General features: G+C 42.4%; 2 protein-coding genes across 2 annotated transcripts; both read left to right on the top strand.

Annotated features, from left to right (window-relative positions):
• The first annotated feature begins 1,500 nt into the window (after positions 1–1,500).
• On the top strand, positions 1,501–7,797 carry LOC112112509 (small integral membrane protein 10-like protein 2A). The gene is made up of 2 exons (XM_024208451.1): positions 1,501–1,874; positions 7,725–7,797. The coding sequence occupies exons 1-2, from the start codon at positions 1,689–1,691 to the stop codon at positions 7,743–7,745; spliced, it is 207 nt and encodes a 68-aa protein (XP_024064219.1). The 5' UTR covers positions 1,501–1,688; the 3' UTR covers positions 7,746–7,797.
• On the top strand, positions 7,798–15,210 carry FAM220A (family with sequence similarity 220 member A). The gene is given in 2 exon segments (XM_024208453.2): positions 7,798–8,654; positions 12,549–15,210. Coding segments are annotated over 2 exon segments (945 nt in total). The 5' UTR covers positions 7,798–7,814; the 3' UTR covers positions 12,654–15,210.
• The last annotated feature ends 4,365 nt before the right edge of the window (positions 15,211–19,575 follow it).

The raw sequence follows: 19,575 nt of genomic DNA, 5'->3' as shown, positions 1-19,575 counted from the left end.
TAAATATTTCTATCTCTGGCAATAAAAGCTAGTACTTTCAGTTTCCTGCATTGGGCTCATACTGATTGCAGTTACAAATGCATGCAGAGATGAGTTACCTAGGTGCTCTCCCCTACACTGAAAACATTGACTGGCCAAAACAATATTATAAACAAAAGTGTAGATCAACCTGGGAATGTATTCAGTCCTCTTGGGATTGCTATATATCTGTGCATTAAAGCAATTAAGTGGCAATAAAATATTTTTACAGTGCTACTGGAAGATTTTAATGTTAATCATATAAACAATTATGATTTCAGACTGTTTTTAATGCAGGGAGCCTTAAATGCAACTTTTATGATTTAAATGGTCCTAAAATAAATATGGGAAAGGAGTGTACTCAGAAGACAATTATAAAAATATTTCAGAGGCCTGATTTTTTTCATCTAATACCAGTGTTTACAACAATGAAACCTAATAGTGTTGCACCTGTTTCCCTGTGGCGTGGAAGAAAAATCAGCGCCCTGAAATCCCTTCTATTCGCTCTGCCACTGGCTTATTGTACTGGGCAAGTCACATTTCTGTACCTGTTTCTCCATCTGTAAAGTGAGTATAAATTATTAATTTATCCCAGAGGGTTTGTGAGAAACTTTTGCAAAGTGTATTGAAAATCGATAGATGAATGGTTCTTCAATACTGTACTATTAAAATTTAAATAAAGCTTTCATTGAAGTAAAACAAACAACTTTTCTCTTGGTTTAGGGATAGCTGTCTGGCTGCCTAAGTGGTGCAAAGAATGTGGTTTATTTTAAAAAAATATTTGCATGGAAAATTGTTTAGTTGATTGTGCCTGCGCTAGAGCAGCTGTTTAGCACTTCTAGGGTGCTTGTGCTAGAATAAAATGAATACAAAATATACCTCCTATGAAAACACAGAGCAGAGGGATTCAGCCTAGAGCTAGACAGGAAGAACTTAGGGCAACACTCCTTTCTTACCCCTGCAGCAGGGCACCCCTGGGTCACACTGTTAAGCTTTTATCCAGCAGAGTCAAGGGAAGACCCTCACATAATTCCCTCTGCTTCACGAAAAACCGACTAGGGCAGAGCCTGAGCTAGTCAGCACTCAACCTGCCCTTGGCAACGGTAAAGTAGCCAGAGCCTGTGCTGGCCTCGCCCTGCCTGGCTGCCTGTTCTCCGCAGGGGGAAAAGGCCCAAACGCCCTCTAGTTCCTCCCTGCTTCCCGTCGTCTGAGTCACTCCCTCCTTCGTTCCCGCCTGTTCTGCTTGTAAGGACACTACTGCACATGCCCTCCCTATCGGCCTGAAACGCGTTCATAGTCTTAATACGCATGCGCCTAGTCCTGAGGTGGGCGGGGCTGGAGCCCAGCGGCTCCGCGAGCACTGCCCGTGCGCGGGGGAGGGACGCTCTTTGCCCAGTTTTTTTTTTTTTTTTTTTTGGTAGCCCCGAGCCTGCGTCGTTGCGCCGTGCCGTCATAACGCAAAACCGCTGTGACGTAGCAAGCGGGGGACCTGCGTATGTAAATTTCATAGTTGTCAGTTCTCCTTCCCCTCTCCCCCATTGCGATCGACATCCGGGCTCTTTGGGCTGGGGGCGGCTGAGGGGAGGTGAGAGGCCCTGGATCGGCTCCCCAGCGGGTCAGTACGGAGTGGGGGCGGTGCAGTCCGAGCGCCCGGTGGGGGCGGGGTGTATATGGCGGCGGCTCTGTCCGCCCTGGCTGCTAGGCTCTCGCAATCGGCCGCCGCCAGGTCCTACGGGGTCTTCTGCAAGGGGCTGACCAGGACCCTCCTCATCTTCTTCGACCTGGCCTGGAAGCTCCGGATCAACTTCCCCTATCTCTACATCGTGGCCTCCATGATGCTCAACGTCAGGCTGCAGGTGAAGGGAGGGGCTGCAGTCTCCGTTCCCGCCGCCGGGGGGCTTGCGGGCGGGGTGGCGGACGTGGCTCTGCTTGAGTCAGGCCATTGCTGGAGTTACTAACTCTTCCCTCGCAGGGACCAGGGACTGAGGGCCAGTACCGGATTTACCAGGTCGCCAGGCCCATGGTCCAAAGGGGTCCCGGTCCGGCCGGCTCCCCTCCGCCCCCCCCCCCATGGGGGCAGAAGCTTAGTGCTCCCGGCTCCTGCTGCAGCAGGGCAGGCTCTGCCGGCAGCCAAGCTCCTCCCCCGCCTCTTTCCCCAGCCTGCTACCTTCTGCCCCCCCCCGCGATCAGCTGCTTGCTGGCAGGAAGGAGGAGGCAGCCTCAGCAGGCTTGCTGCTCCGAGGAGGAGAAGAGGCGGGGCTTTAGGGAAGGGGCTGGAATCAGGGCATACCCCTGCCATGAGCACCTGCACGACCTCAGCCCACACCCACAGCCCTCTGCCCACCCTGACCGCTGCACCCTCACACACCCACAGCCCTCTGTACCCCCCTCACACACCCTGAGCCCCCTGACTCCTTCACCCCCACACATACCCAGCCCCCCCATGCCCTGACTCCTGAACCCCCCCCACATCCCCACCCCCATCCTGATCACCAAACGTGAGCTCCTGTACCCTTCGCACAAAACAGGAGCTGCCCCAGGTAAGCGCTCCACACCCCAACCTTCTGCCCCAACCCTGAGCCCCCTCCCTCATCCTAGCTCCTGCCCAGACCCCGCACCCCAATGTTTTTTTACAATATTGGGAAAGATCATAAGTGGTCCATCAAGACCCTCTGCAATTTTCAAGTGGTCTGTGGAAAAATAAGTTAGACTACAAGAACAATCAAGTATCAGAGGGGTAGCCGTGTTAGTCAGAATCTGTAAAAAGCAACAGAGGGTCCTGTGGCACCTTTAAGACTAACTGTTAGTCTTAAAGAACAATCAAGGTACCTCATTTTATTTTCATTGACTTGCTATTACTTATAGGAGGAGGATGAAGGGGAGGGGGAATGAAAAACGGGGCTGGGGGGAGATAAGAGAGAATGTTCTTTTTCTTGTCTGGGTCCCAAGGAGGGGCCCCAAAAATGAAGCTGAGCACAGGGCCGGGGGGGCCCCATTAACTCTAAATCCACCACTGGCTGTCACGTCACCTGGGCTGGGGATACTGTGTAAGCTGATCCCCACAGTCTCCAACCTACCTGGGCAGTATAGCTGACATGGCCCTGCCCCTTAGCTCCTCTCCACTCCCTAGCCCGCCCACCCCTTGCTTCCCATCACTTAAGGCTTAGCCCTCTCACTTTCAGGCTTTTCTGGCACCCCTGTTGCCAGGTATCCAGTTTTAGACTAGAAACTCCAGTAGAAAATGGGACCTGGGTGTTCGGTTAGCAGTGCTGACCGGAAACTAAAAGTCCAGTTATAGAAGTAACCACATTACCCTCTGCTCCTCCCACTCCCAACACCCACCCCAGAGGGCTGGAAGAGAACCTGTCCTGCTGCTGCTGGATGTCACGTAGTGTGGGGGAGTCAGGGTCCTGCACCCCCTACTTCGTGCGATTCACCGTGACTCTCAGCCAGCCAGTAAAACAGAAGGCTTATTAGACGACAGGAACACAGTCAAATCAGAGCTTGTAGGTATGGAAAACAGGACCCCTCAGTCAGGTCTGTCTTGTGGGGTAGGGAGCCCAGACACCAGTGCTGGGCCTCCCTCCGTTTCCCCAGCCAGCTCCAAACTGCAACCCCCTCCAGCCCCTCCTTTGTCTCTTTCCCCGGGCCAGGAGGCCACCTGATCTCTTTGTTCTCCAACACCTTCAGTTGGCACCTTGCAGGGGAGGGGCCCAGGTCATCAGTTGCCAGGAGACAGTGTGTCAGCCATTCTCTGTGCAGACAGCATCACACCTGCCCTCTATGGCTCTGCAACAATCACACACCCTTATCCCACCACCTAGATACTTAAGAAATGCGTAGGGGAAACTGAGGCACTCACACAGTATTCAGAGAAAACATTAAGAACATTCCCACTTTGTCACACTGGAGGAGGGGCAGCTCAGTGCAGAGAGAGATGAAGAGAATGGGCTAGAACCAGGGAGAAGGTAGGTACCCGCTCTCTGTGGGCAGGGGTGGGGGGATCCTGTTTACCCCCTCCCCAGCCCTGCTGCACTTGCCATTTACCCCTGGCACCTCCCTTGCTCCAGGGACCAACCCGAGCTCCTGCCCCACTGTGCTTTTGCCTCCGGCCCCTTTTACAATCATTCCCCGGGGGGCCCACAAATATGTTTGGAGCCTGGCCCACAAAAAGTTAATCCGGCCCTGCTGGGGGCACTGTTGTCTTTTTAATCTGACTAAAGAGAAACTTTTGCGCTCACTCCCAGCTGGAGTGAACGTCCGATTGTGGCTGTGATGTGTTTTGTGCAGATCCTTACTCGTGAGGGCATTCTGCACACAATATTTTAAAATTCTGCAAGTTTTATTTGTCAAGAAATAAATGCAGAGGCTCCAGCATGGCAGTGGGGAGCACAGGCCACTGGCTACATGAAGGTGGGAGATCACCCTGCAGTTCCCCCCACCCCCAGGACATGGACTCAGTAGTGAGGCTGCACCCGACCCTGACACAGCATAAGGACTGGTCTGCCCCAGAAACACCCTGGGGCCCTGCACCTCTATGCCAGGTGCACCAGGTGTGGGGCAGGCAGGCTCAACCAGGCAGGATCCAGGTATGGGAGAATCTGGATGCAGGCAGCTCAGTGGGGAGGTTTAGGTGTGGAGGGCATCTGGATGTGCACAGGCTCGTTGGGGGGAGGGGGTTCCAGGTGCAGGGGCAATGGGCTCTGCAGGGGCTTCCAGGTGAAGATGGTTGGGGCTCGGTAGGAGGGTCTGGGTGCTGGGGGAGTGGGGCTTGGTGGGGTGGTGGTCTGGGTGCAGCTAATTGGGGGTCAGTGGTGGGGTCTGGATGTGGGGGCTCAGGCATCAGGGTGGGGCTTTGAGTGCAGAGAGCTCAGTGGGCAGTGGTCTGGGTGCAGGGGGGCTCCAGATGCAGGGGGGCTCCAGATGCAGGGGTTGAGGTTTAGTGGGGTGGGGTTTGGGTATGGAGGGCTAGGGGAGTTCTGGATGTACCATGTGAGGTTTGGCAGGGGTATCTGAGTATGGGAGGTCCAGATGCATGGGGGTTGGGTGGATGGGGGAGCAGCTCCCCACACAGTGACCCCTCTCCCCACAGCTGAGGAGCAATGGGGGCAGAAAGCAGGGGAGGATGATGAGCTTCCTGCAGCTGGGGGAGGTTTCTGGGGGTGGGTCTGACACAGCCCCAGTCACCCCTTGCAGGGGAAGAGGCAGTCCTGTCCTGTCCTGCCTCCAGCCCAGAGGGGACTAGCAGCTAATCCCAGCTCAGGGTAGGAGCCACTGGCTGGGGTGTCCCCAGGCTTGCGGTGATTTACCTCTCTGCTAGCTACTCCAGGTGCCTGAAACGATGTACCTGCACTGCTAGGGATTGGTGCGTGACTGCTCTTGCAGCTTCCCTTTTTAGAAAGCAATTTTTCTGTGGGGAAGCCAAGAAATCCGCAGGTGACATGAATTCTGCGCACATGCAGTGGCGTAGAATTCCCCCAGGAGAAACATCCTGTTGTGTAAATTTTAAAAACAAAGACAAGTACATTGAGGTTATGCTGTTATCTGATCCTGCACAGCAGTCACTATAATAAGCAATAAGTGACTATTATACCAGTTCTTCAGCTTGCATGTTATCTCATCTTCTCTGTAGGATACATGCTGTGTTTAGTGTTCCAGTTTCTGTCTGTCTGGCTAAATAATTTTATTAGCATATATAGGTTGAAACAAAATCAGTATAATTACCCAAAGGAGTAGTAAAAATTAGTTTTCTGGTAGAGATTGACTTTCAAATTCAAGAAAAATTGTCCTACTAGGAAACCCAGGATAACTTGATGCTTATACTAAAATATACATTTATAAGCTTTTGATTTAAATGTAAAACAAACTATTTGGAGCCTGCTCTTGCAAGATGCAGAGCTCTCTCTATTTCATCTAGCCCAATGGGTATTGGAAACTCATCATCTGGAGGGTTTAGCCTTAACAATCTGCTTAAGGATGTGAGTCTACTCTCTCTCAGAAGGTGGTGAATGTTTTGCTGTTGACTTCACTGGCAACAGAAGAGGGCCTTGATGAGGCAAGCACTTGAACAGCCTTTCAGGCAGATCAGGCAGCTACTCAGTGGGAAGGGGGTTGGGGGGAAGTGACTATAGAGAAGGTCTCTGAAAGCTTGGTTGTGGTATGTTAGAGGACAGATGTTATTACCACTTGAGGCCCATAAAGGATGAAACTTCTAAATCTAGCAAATAAATAAATAGAGATATCCTATCTCCTAGAACTGGAAGGGACCTTGAAAGGTCATCAAGTCCAGCCCCCTGCCTTCACTAGCAGGACCAAGTACTGATTTTTGCCCCAGATCCCTAAGTGGCCCCCTCAAGGATTGAGCTCACAACCCTGGGTTTAGCAGGCCAATGCTCAAATCACTGAGCTATCCCTCCCCCCAAGCAGTAAGATGAAACAAAAAGAAACTGACAAGACTGATCAATAAACTTTTCATTACCAAATCTCTTCTCCTCCGCCCCTCGCTAAGCCACACACACTACAAACCAAACCCTTCTTCCAGGAACAATAACAATAGAATGATAAACTGATAGGGAGACTGAATGGACCAGAGGATTGACAACGTGGATATGGCGACTTTTTCTTCTTGAACCTGTCTTTCTGTAGTACAACTCTTTAAATTTGTTAACAGTCTGGATATAAGCCATGTCTAGCTCCACACATAGTATTCAGTTAGTAACCATGGCAGCTATTTCATCCTTGTCTACTGCCTGTGTTGGCAGATGGTGGTCGTCTTGTAACAGGATCAGCAATTTGGTTTGTTGCAATATACATTGTAACCCCTAATCATGCTTGTGCAATCAGTTTGCCTGGTGATCTTTCCTCTGAGCTGCGCATGTTGTTCCATGTGCTGTATGTGCCAATCTATGTGAACGTTTTCCAGGCACTTAACCCGCTGCTGAGGGCTTATAGTTGTGCAGTTTTTCACTGAGTGCTTTCATACAAAGTTAGCAAGTACAGAAGGTAGCACACACAAACATGTCTGGGGGAAAACGAAACGTTATTAAAAACAGCTTTGATGGACATAATAGTTGAGACTTTGCCTCTGACTTTAATGTCCATGTTTAAAAATTAAAGAAAGAGAGACACTTAAAACTGATCTCTGATGTTAAGCCTCTGATCACTTACATACTGCAATCTTATTGGTTAAAGTAGAGCGTATTGTTATGCAATACGTTTTCAGATGTCTCATTCGCTGAGTTACTTGTGATGCTTTCCACCACCCAACAAAGGTAAGCTCTAACTCAGTGACTTTAAACTGCAAAAGAGGAGAAACCAGCATTAAATGTGCAGCAGAGTAGAGGGACACTTGCTATCAGAGGCCATGATCTTAAATTTTGTGTATAGAAATAACATTTTTAGAACCTGTTAAAATTAATAGCATTAATATCCACTTTCATAAGTGTAGGATAAATCTGCTTGAATATATTCAAGGAAAAGAGTTAGGGGGACCTCCTTACAAACTATACTATTAGGTTCCTCAACTACATTCTGCTGTTGAGCTATTCTTTTTTTCCCTTCATGATGTGGAGATCCCTAAATAATACCTGGTAATACAGATAATGTTGTTTGGATATGATGAAAATGTGTATATTTTACTTTAAGAGAAGCAGTTGAAGATGGAGACTGACCATGAGTTAATTTCCTGTATTCATTCTTTCTTTCAGGTTCATATTGAGATCCATTGACTTGTGACTTGCTGTGCTTGTCTGTGCTGCAACTAGGGTTAATAATATTCTGTATTACTGTTTAACAAAATGCAAAGTTTGAAGGACAGAAGAGCTATGATTGTCTCCCATAAGAATATGGAGGAGGAAGACGTTTTAAACCATGAACATTTAAGTGAAAGTGGCCCAAATAGCCAAAATGAGATCCTTCACCTTCCAGACGTATGTTCCTTGTTGAAGAATTCTCAAGTTGATGTTAATAGTAGCTTACAAAAGGAATTCTTTTCTCTTAAGATCAGGAATTGTTCTTTATTTAAGGCTGTACCTTTGCCTCATATTGGCAAGAAAATGCCTCCTCATTTGAGTGAACCAACAAGGTTAAATTTAAGTGCAGCTGTCTCTTCAAAGGATTCATCTCATCTGCTCTTTTCACCTGAGAGAGGACGACTTGATAAGATTTTTAACCACTTTGATAGTACTTCTGTGACAGATTGGCTGGAGAAAGCATATAATTCCATTAGTGACTTGAGTGTCTGATGTTGCACTGGAGATAACTTTGTACATTTTGCACATTTCTGGCTGTCAGAGCTACAGTACAATCAAAAAAGGCAATTGTTGGAATTAGAAATGGGTATTATTGAGGATGAATTGCAACTTGCATTTCTTGAGGAGTTGGATTCTGAACTGCAACCTTCTGATCTGCATTCCATCCTTGCTGCCACATTGAGTGAATATCCTATGGGACTACTGAGCAACCAGAAACCGTATATTTTCCTTGACTATTTAAACATCATGTCTTCAGAGCAAACAACTGCATATAAAAAAATGCTTTCAAGTATAAAATATACAACAAATAATCCTCAGGTAACACAGTGGCTACTAGCTGTACGAGCTTTTGCACTAGCAAATCTCTGGCATGCAGTAGTGAAGGTAAAAGCAAAATAATGCTGAAATTTTAATAATGTCTGTTTTTAATATTAATAGAAAAATATATCTGATTAAATCAAACAGTGCTGAGACAAAGTTAGAGTTCAGGTTTTAGTTAGAGCTATGCAACTAAAATTAAATGGCACTTGGAGTTGCTAATAAAACACTCTCTTGTCTAGTAAGTAATGGGGAATGTTATATGGAATACCATAACTTCTGGGCTCAGGAGATTGTAATTTGACTTATTTAGGATTCATGCAGCTCTCAAATGAGTTTCTCACATTAATGCTTGTCTGGAACAGTTTTTGGCTTTAATTTTACAGCACTGATCTTTTTTTAAGGGTCTGAGCCAAATCTGTGCTTTTGGCTGGTGTTTATAGTCCCCTATTGGAAAGTTCTTACCTGTAGAATTTAATCCATCTATGTCAGCACAGGTGGGGTTTTTTTGTTTTTGTTTTTTAAAAAAAACCCTGTGACTCCAAAAGCATTGTGTATATCAATTAACTGAGAGATTCTGAAGCTGAGAACTCCAGTGTAGGACATCTCTCAAAACAGTTTTTTTAGAGAAATGGTGAGAGTTTCATTTAAAGAATATCTTCAGTGAAACTTGCTGGTGAGCTGTAGACAAAGGCCTATCAATGTCTCCCTTATAACTAACTATATTTGCAGGGGGGTTGTGTGTCCTTTCTTTAAAAAAAAAAACAAAACCTTCATTATGACTGAATCTTACTGGAAATATGAAGCCCACTCCGGGGGGTGGGGTGTAAGGTAGCTGATCTGCCCAGAGCACTGAGGTTGAGGTGTGCAAAGGTGGAAATAAAACTCTATTTTTTTGCACTCCCCTGATCCTGTTGCAGCTCTGTGGAGACTTGGTCCCACTGCATCCTGAGGGCAGCTCTGTGATGGCTGCAAACAGTCTGTAGGGACCAGAAATGTGCAAAACATAGGGCCATGTCCCCTTTTCCCTGCTATGCTGGCAGGCTGGTATACAAACATTTACAGTGCCTCTGCAACACTGAAAGGTCATCCTTACCCTGAGATGATCCTTCCTAAGCCCATTAAACTCTCCTTTGGACAAGCTTATGCCAACAATTCTCTGCAAATTAGCCACATTGCATTGGAGAATTTGGCCCTTAGGAACTGATTCGACAAACCCTTATTCATATGAGCAGTCCTATTGATTTCAATGCCCCAGGTTATTATGATTTACAAAATTTAGAAAATAACTCAATACACCTTTAGGCTTCTAGGAGTGAAGAAAAGTTTCTCTTTTATTGCTTTCAGAAGTGGCCTTTTATTTGCTTTGAGTCCCAAATATGGACACTGTGTTGCAATAGAAGGAAGAGATTAAAAAATATTTCTAAATTTAGAAAATAATTTTATTTCATGTGCACTTTAAAACTACATATGTAGTTTTAGACCTTAGATCACATGTGTACCAGTTACATAATCAGCAGAGATGTCAAAGTAGGCATACATTATAAATAGTAAACAGCTGTGAGGGAGCTGTTGCTGTCTTGGGCAAAAATTAGACTTTGTCCCATAGACTGTAATGGAACCATTATGTGTTATATAACTCATGTCCACTTTGTTGTTTTTAGTAAAAGCTCAGTTAGTTCTGTGCCGTGAGAATACACAGTCAATAGCATTAGAAATCTTACTGTTCTCTAAAAAATCAAATACTGAGTTGTAGATTAAATTATCAGAAGCTACTGATCTATTATGGGAAAGGATGAAAATTTTTTATTTAGAAATTATGCTCCCTCCTACTCTTCTGGGGCAGATGACATACGGTTTTCTTATTTTTAAAGCTATGGATACGGGCAAAGAATTAGGATCTCTTTTCCTATACATTAAGTGTTTTAAATGTTGGTATCCATTTTTTGCACTCAGTTCCAGTTTTGTATCTGCATTTATTGTTACATGGACATCTAAGAACAATTTATTCATTTGCACAAAAATTGTACTCCAATTATTTATGCTTGTAAGGCCAGGCTGAACACTTTGTCCCTTAGTTTATCTTTTCCGGCTGCATGTTTCTTACTTAATCATTCCTCTTCTTTTTTGTAACATCACAGTTACTTTTAGAGATGATTTTGATGTACACAAAATGTCCAGGAATAAGGAGGAGCAAATGAAGGTGTAAGAAATAGATTTCCCCCCCCCCCTTTTTTTTTTAAAACATCATAAAGACAAACCTAGCAAAAACAGCCTGACTAGAACGTTTTTACATAAGCCTATTATAGGGTGCTGGTGGCTTATAACATTCCTTTTGAATATTGCAAACAAGTTGTTGTTCTATGAAGGGACTTCTGGTATGATGAATATTGTATACTACAGACCTGATCATATAGATGTTTCGCCATGACAAGACTATTAACTTCCCTGAGTGTGTGGCTTTCAGCCATGATCATGGGATCAGGTTAAACAGTCTGCAATAACTAGACACAGAAACAACAAGGAGTCCGGTGGCACCTTAAAGACTAACAGATTTATTTGGGCATAAGCTTTCGTGGGTAAAAACCTCACTTCTTCAGATCCATGGAGTGAAAATTACAGATGCAGGCATTATTATACTGACACACGAAGAGAAGAGAGTTACCTCACAAGTGGAGAACCAGTGTTGACAGGGCCAATTCAATCAGGGTGGATGTAGTCCACTCCCAATAACTGATGAGGAGGTCTCTTTGAAGTCAAGCCATACTTGAATAAAAAAACTTCAGAAACAGACTTCAAGGAGAAACTGCAGAACTAAAATTCATTTGCAAATTTAACACCATTAATTTGGGCTTGAATAGGGACGGAGTGGCTGGCTCACTACAAAAGCAACTTTCTCTCTCCTGGAATTGACACCTCCTCATCAGTTATTGGGAGTGGACTACATCCACCCTGATTGAATTGGCCCTGTCAGCACTGGCTCTCCACTTGTGAGGTAACTCTCTTCTCTTCTCTTCATGTGTCAGTATAATAATGCCTGCATCTGTAATTTTCACTCCATGCATCTGAAGAAGTGGGTTTTTTACCCACGAAAGCTTATGCCCAAATAAATCTGTTAGTCTTTAAGGTGCCACCGGACTCCTTGTTGTTTCTGTGGATACAGACTAACACGGCTACCCCCTGATACTAGACACAGAAAGGTGATTGAATTGTCGTTTGTCATCTCTATGTAATCTTTTAACAGTGTTTAAAGAGTGTTAATTCTGAGTGGATTAAATCCATTCTAATAATAAGTTAACATGCCTTGAATTTGATTTATTGTAAACCTAAAAGGTAACTTAAACATTCCATCTGAGACTGAAATAAAGGATTGTTTAGTGTGGTAGCATTTCACATGCCATACATACACTGCACGTCAAGGCTGGAGAAGCATAAATCAAAAGCAGTATTCTTGTACTACTAGAATTATCTGGCAGAGACAGCAACACAGAAATGTCAGTGTCTTCCCCCTGGGAGGGAGAATTGTAAACCAAAGGGGAGAGAGTCTTTCATAGATGTGTAATATTTATACACATGGCTACTGTGTACAGCTAAGTGTACACCATTAATTTTTTTTTCACTATACCTGATGTGATGGTCTCATCTCAAAAAAGGGAAAATGTCTGGACTAAAAACATTGAATTGGTTTTCAGGGAGTTTCATGGCCTCAGTAAATCCGATGTAGGAATCAGTTTTCACAGTAAATGCTTCTCTAGGGTTGAGGCTGTCCTAAGGAATCTGTTGTACTAGGAAAGAATATATTTTAGTGGGGTGGGTAATTTCAAAAGACTAGAAGATAGCAAGCAAAAAATTGGAAATATTAAAAAAAAGCTAAGTTATGGCTGTCAGTCAGAAGTATTTAAAACATCAGAGTGAAATATAAGACTAGTTACTAAACAACTTAATGCTTTTAAAATTCAGTTTTATAAGGCATTGGTCAGTACCAAGCTCGTTCCTGAACTACATATCAAGAGTTCTGTTTCTGCTACTACAAAGCAAACAAACAAAGTGGTTAAAGAAAGGTAAGAAAATAAAAAAATCTAATATTGAGAATTATCTAGTAACTTTTTATAAACACGTTTCTTGACTGAAGTGGAACTTAAGCAAATACTGCACTGCTCTTTTTAAAGATCACTTTAAGTATGTTTAAAACAAATATTGAATAATGCCTTGAGCCTTTTTTATGTGCCTGCAGAGAACTATGTGTATAGGCAAAACCACAGCCATGTGTTTGAATGCTGTGTAAACTGTCTTGGCCCTTTAGTGTTAAACTTCAAAAAAGCAGTAGAAACTGTACTAAGTACCTGCTAGCCTTGATATTGGCATTCATGTAAATTACATGTATACCTCACAAGGAAACTTTATGGGCCCAGGCAAGGAATACCTGCAACATATTGTGGGAACTGCTTGTTGTGGCTTATTTTCTGAGTTTTGAGGAACATAAGTGCTTCGACTGAACTTTTTATGTTGCATGCTTGAAAAAACGTGGACTTTCTTCATAGGAGCAGGTCCTTAGCCTCTTTCTCATACTTTTACCAGTTTAGCAGAGAAAATGGTTTGGTCCTGTATACTTCCCTCCTGCCCACATCACTACCCTCTTCTGTTTTGGATAGGCTCCTCTATATTTGGTTATCGTAACAAATGTTGACAGCGAATTAACACTGACATCTGTCATGAGAGCTTATCGGAGTTTACCTGTTAGTCTTATGAGATATACCACCTCGGTGGTAAGTTTATTTTGTTTGCTTTTTTTCTCTAAACCAGCTGCTTTGAAAAACATTTACCTGACAGTCCAAATCCCCACTGGTTTTATTGTTGTGATTGTGAATTGTAATCTTATTTATGTTGTCAGATACTTGTGGCATCAAATCTATCAAGGCCTGCAGCTAGTAACCAAAATAACCATGTTATGCTGCTTGGGTTTCTTGGTAAGATACTCTGTCATGAGTTTTTAAGAGTTATATTGAACTGTCTGAATAAACCTGGTTGCAATCTTTTTCATAATGATTGTGTTAAATGAGGCATATTTTATGACATTGGCTTGATCTTTTTTCTATAATACTTGAAAGATGTTGAAGCCTTTAGACAAAGTAACTTATTTTTAAAGTTCTACTTACTAATCTTTAATGTGGTGAACCTCTCTTGAAATTAGACTAAAATCTATCATTTCTCATGTAAAAATACATGATACACTTCCCCAAATAAATGATTTAGAGGTCCACTTATGAAAATTCAGAGGATGTTTTCTCTGACCCATTCATATTTACTGATAAAAAATTTTTCATGTTAAATACATTAAGGACATGTGGCTACTTGTTTTGACGCCCAAATGTCAGAATAATAGCCTGAAAGTGATTGTTTGAACATCATGCTCTAAATTTCAGTCCTTGATTCTTTTTTCGGTTGATTTTGGATTGGTATGTGTTTTGAGGCTGGTCCTGCAGTGCTTGTGCAACCAAAACTTCCCTTGACATCAAGGGGAGTTTTGGATGTCCACAGGATGCAGTATTAAGACCCAGGTTCAGCTGTTCATTAAAGTGATACTGCTAATTTGAAACCTAATCCATTTCAAAAAGTGATCTAAAGGAATTTCAGAAATGGTATCAGAGACTGTATAACCGTGCCCATTTTTGTTACTACTTTTTAACATGAAAAAAAGTCATGTTTCTCTGGTGTGTGGAAGACCCATACAGACTGAGAAACTGACTTAAAGTTAACAAACTGAAACAAACAACTCTAATCTTTTGGTTATAGTCATCTTGAGTATTTACCACCTACTGTTATGACAAGTAATTTTTTAAGTTGACAGTCTCTCTTTAAAATCAACTCACTCTAGATTAGCTAGTGCCTGATCTTCACCACTGAAGTCAGTGGGAGCCTTGCCACTGGCTTCAATTGACACAGAATCCATCCCCAAATGGTGGGTAACAATTTAGTTTTCAATGCTTATATGCATGGTAATGTGAATTGTCTTGGCTATAAATGCTAAAACTCTTACTATAGGCTTTTGCATACAAAACAACTAGATACTCTTTTTGGTCATGCTTTAAAACTCTTACTGCAACATAAAGAATTGAGAAGGTCTCCTAGAGTGTGTCAGCCCAAAAGGACTATAAATGTATCTAAATGTGGCATACCCATTTGGTGTAAGGAAAGATGTTTACAATAACTTTGTCTGTTTGAAACTCTTATATAATACTCTAACTCGTGAGCGAGGAGTTTCTGTAGTTAACTTGAAATTTTGTTCTGAGTGAAAGCAGGCTTTTTAATATATAGCACTAGCACTATATACACTTATAGAAGCTGATGAATTATGATGCTGCTTACTTACACCACAGGAGGAAGTTAAACATCCAGCTTTTGAATAATTTTACTTACCTGACCGCACAGATTTTTCCAGTATAGTGTTTCAGTAGCCAAATCCATTCTCAAATATGCTGAATGTAGCTTACTTCTATGGATTGTTACTGCAATTTTGTGTAAAAATGTATAAAGTTCAATACACAATAGCAATTTATTGTGATTGTTTACAGTTGAACTCTAAATGCCAATGAATGGTTTTATCAAACTGTTTAAAAAAGAAATAAAAGTGTTTTGAAAAATTGCTTGTTTTTTGTTTTCTGATTTTATAAACTGCAGTGTAATAGATTGTAAGATAGCCTGTTACCATAGTACTTAACCATCTTACAAAACACAGGTCATAGCGGCACTGTGGCTGGTATACAAATAAGATCAAGATGCTGTTGTTCTCTCTACTTTTAAAGTGGGGAGTAAATCTCAAGTGTCCCTTTCACAATGAGAATTGTATGGGGAGAAGGGAGAATCCTCAGTACGCAAATATGAAGATATTGTCCTGAAGAATATGTAAACCAGTTCATAAGAGAAGCAGTGTCTTACCATACAAGTTTGGTTTCTTTAAGAGATGGAATCCAGCCCAGAACTTACAGCAAGTATTCTCATACTTTGTATTTCTTTTTTTATATCCATTCCTTACTCATAGGTGATAAGCAGTTGTAATACACCAATAATGATTTATCCAAATCCAGGATATTTCCCAACTGACTAGGTCTAAATTTGCATAATCTTTATATAATACTCAAGTTCAACTGTGGATTTAAAAAAAAGTAGTATGTATGAAATTGCATGTTAGGGCTAGGATGGTGCACCATTGCATTGGAACATGACTCTTTAACCTCACGCTACTCTTAACACGAGTCCATATGGTACCATGGGAGTAGCTTTGTCTAAATTACAAAGGCTGAAACGTAAAAGACAGCCCTTTCTATTTGGGGTGATAGTTAGAGGCCAAAACTATAGTTTCAGTCAGTCCATGTGCAGGACTTCCATTAAAAGGAGTAGGAATTCTGCATGTGGAAGGAGGAGAGAATATGCCTTCTTACGTCTGGCCTTAACAGGGCTGCAGTCAGGATTTACAGGGCTTGGGCTAAATTTTAGAAGCAAAGCTACCTCAGTGACCCTATCTGCTAAGGATAGTAGACTCAAGTAATATGCTGGGGTCCTACCAATTTTTTTTCTGTCCTTGGTCTCTCAAAAAATGAGGAGGGTGTGTTTTCTCCCCCCGCCCCCCAAGACCCAGATCAATCTCTAATGACTCCCAAAGGACCAGAAGTGCTGCAAAACTCCGTTAAGTGAAACTTTCCTTGAGAGGTGGAGGTTGGGGGCTACAGAAGAGGCCCTATTGGACTGTCCGGTGCTGGCTCTCTTAGAGATAGCACCTCCCCTTCTAAATATACAGGAGGAAATCCTCACATGAAGGATCTCCTCTGCATGCATATAAGGAAGGGATACTCTGAGCCTTTCTCTGCCATGCTTAATGTGGCTCTTCTGTATTCCCCAAACCACTCACCACTTAGCAACTTGACCTTAACTTCCTTTCCTCTTGCTGAATGACTTCTTCAGGATCAAGCTAATTTTGAATACCTAGTCACTTTACCAGGTAGTCCAAAATTACATTTCCATGTTTGCTGATTAAGATACTTGAACTAACAAGTTTCCTCCCTCCTCTCCATCTTTTCCTCAACCTTACACAATTTCTGTTGTAAAATTTATATTAATTCATGATCATGATTTCAACATCAAGTGGAAATGGAAAGCTACCATCACAATTACTACTAATTGACAAAGCCACCCGAAGTCATCACTACAATTATTACTAAATTACACCAGGATTGACCAGACATGGAGAACAAACTACCTTCCTGGCTTTGGTGAGGAATGTCATAACTTCTGCAGGTTGACACTCTGAGGAAAATATGTTGCTGCTGTTCTATGTGCTATATTTATTCTGTAGAAAAATGGGACTTTGGTCTCCAGGGCAAGCATGGCACCCTTCTCGAGCACAAAATTCACATTTACAACTAAAACTTTTTTTTTTTTTAAATGGATACTGAGTGAGGGAGAAGGCTATTGAAACAAAGCAGCAAAGGAAAGGAAAAAATGAATACAGAAATTTCCTAACAAAGCATATAGTGAAGTCACAACCTTGCCATTTTTATATATGTATATAGTCATATTTTCATAGAGCTGTAATGTTAGTGAAAATCCAGCTTTTTTTTGTCTACTGTAACTTTTAAAAGTTTGAATCGTTCTCTTTCCTTCATGAGTCTTTGAGTTGCAAAAGTCAAGCTTTCTGTCCTTTGCTCCTTTTTGTGCCATTTAGCATCATTTCAGCTGTGGCTGCAGGAATGTACACTGCTTTGGAGGCAAAGTCATGTGCGAGTCAAACATGATGCTCTTTTGTGGAAAAAGCCATGGTTAGCAAAATGCTGCCTTTAAAGCAGCAGAAGGAGCTCATATCTGACATACGATCTAAAGTTTCCAAAAACACACTTGCTATTCCCAGGTTGTTTCTAATGCAATTATAGCAGGATTGTTCTTTAAAAATCACCTGCAAAAGAAGTTGAAGGGATTTTTTTTTTCTTCTTCACTGAGCCATAACGAGAGCCTGAAAGCTGGTGCGAGTTTTGTTTTTTGTTTTTTTTAATAAATTCAGATTTTATATGATATGGAACTCTGGCCTCCTGATGTCAAAATTCTATCAGTCAGAACAGCTAAGCAACTGAGAAAAGGGAAAATTAATGTAAGTGTATAAAACTTTAACTCTAAAGTCCAATAAGCACTTGTGAGAGAGGCCACCTTTACTAAAGATTCAATCCTCAAGCTTCTTCAGTTAGGCAGTGGCAGAGCTTGCCTAATCAACATCTGAGATCACTACAAAGTCCTACAGCAAAAATAGGGAAAGCTAGATGTGACTTTCTGCATACTTCTAAGCTGAATAAATTTCTTCAGTTCTTTTTGCATTATAAAGAGCAAATGGGCACAACCAATTTTAAAAGAATAATTTTCATGTTGCCTTTGAGGGGGAAAATTTTGATGTCTTATTGTCAACCTGTTTAGTGCTTATAACATGTTTTGAAAATTTCTGAGTTGTATCTAAACATATTGAAAGATTCTGTTATGTATTCCTTAACCTCTTAACTCAAAAAACCCACAAGTTGTAACTCTTCTAAAGCTCTGTTTCCTATTGAAAGGGTTCAAACGAGCAAAGGACAAAAGGGGGGAAAAAAAAATCCTGAAAGACACATGCTTATTTGTTGCTCACTGAGCAAAAAGCCCAAGTGACACAGACCAACCATCTGAAACTTTTCTCTCATTTTGAGCCAGATGGTGGAGACTTAAATTGCTCTGATGAGCAATTACTCTCACAAGTCGTCCATTCTGAGGTCTGTGAAATTGCTCGTGCAAGTAGCTGCTCACCAGAGTAAGTAAAATTTTCTCAGGCTGGCCTTTTTACAAATTAAAAATCTTCTCTGGACCAGCAGCCCCTCAGTAGGGGAGTCAACCTTATCCCATGTCTGCCTTTTCTTGTCTGCCTTTCAAATCCAATATGCACACCGGTGGCACGCAAGGATAAATTTCCTGTCTAGTGGCTTCCTCAAGGATTGGAGCAGCACTAACATTTCTTGTTTCTGATCTTTGCTCATAAGCAGGATTCCCTAGAGCAGGGGTCGGCAACCTTTCAGAAGTGGTGTGCCGAGTCTTCATTTATTCACTCTCATTTAAGGTTTCGCGTGCCAGTAATACATTTTAACGTTTATAGAAGGTCTCTTTCTATAAATCTATAATATATAACTAAACTATTGTTATATGTAAAGTAAATAAGGTTTTTAAAATGTTTAAGAAGCTTCATTTAAAATTAAATTAAAATGCAGAGCCCCCCGGACTGGTGGCGAGGACCCAGGCAGTGTGAGTGCCACTGAAAATCAGCTCACGTGCCGCCTTCGGCACATGTGCCATAGGTTGCCTACCCCTGCCCTAGAGTGAAAGAAACAAGTTATGAAAATTGCTTGTTTTTGTGTCATTCAAAAAATGCTACCATTTCTGGTCTAGGTCATGGACTAATCAGTCTGAAGCAGTTCATTGCAAAATCTTTCTTGAAGCCTCGCCCCATCAGTCTGGTGGTTTTTTTTTTTTTTTTTTTTTTTTAAATTATTATATATATCACACCTCTACCCCGATATAACGCTGTCCTTGGGAGCCAAAAAATCTTACCGCGTTATAGGTGAAACGGCGTTGTATCGAACTTGCTTTGATCTGCTGGAGTGCACAGCCCCGCCCCCCCGGAGCACTGCTTTACCGCGTTATATCCAAATTCGTGTTATATTGGGGTAGAGGGGTGTGTGTGTGTGTGTGTGTGTGTGTGTGTGTGTGTGTGTGTATATATATATATTCAATATTTTTAAAAACAGAATTTTTAATAGTGCTCTCTAGCATTTTCTTAAAGGCTTGCCTGCTGTGCACCTTCAGCCACTTATTTTGAGCCAGGTTTCTGGATGATGAACTTTCTATTAGGCTGAAAATATGAGGGTGTTACATAAGCTAAACTTGCCTGTCTCTCTGTCCTACATCCCTCTCTGGCTCTTGAGAG

This window comes from Terrapene carolina, unplaced genomic scaffold, assembly GCF_002925995.2.
Source record: "Terrapene carolina triunguis isolate 2854851 unplaced genomic scaffold, T_m_triunguis-2.0 Scaffold93, whole genome shotgun sequence".
Lineage (NCBI taxonomy): Eukaryota > Metazoa > Chordata > Testudines > Emydidae > Terrapene > Terrapene triunguis.
The sequence above is the reverse complement of the archived record's forward strand: the minus strand, read 5'-3'. Positions and strand labels throughout refer to the sequence as shown.

Excerpts from the sequence above, each read along its gene's own strand:
- LOC112112509 (XM_024208451.1), top strand. The coding sequence starts at position 1,689 with ATGGCGGCGGCTCTGTCCGCCCTGGCTGCTAGGCTCTCGCAATCGGCC. Across the intron at positions 1,875-7,724 it reads TGCTCAACGTCAGGCTGCAG|GTTCATATTGAGATCCATTG; the intron begins GTGAAGGGAGGG and ends TCTTTCTTTCAG.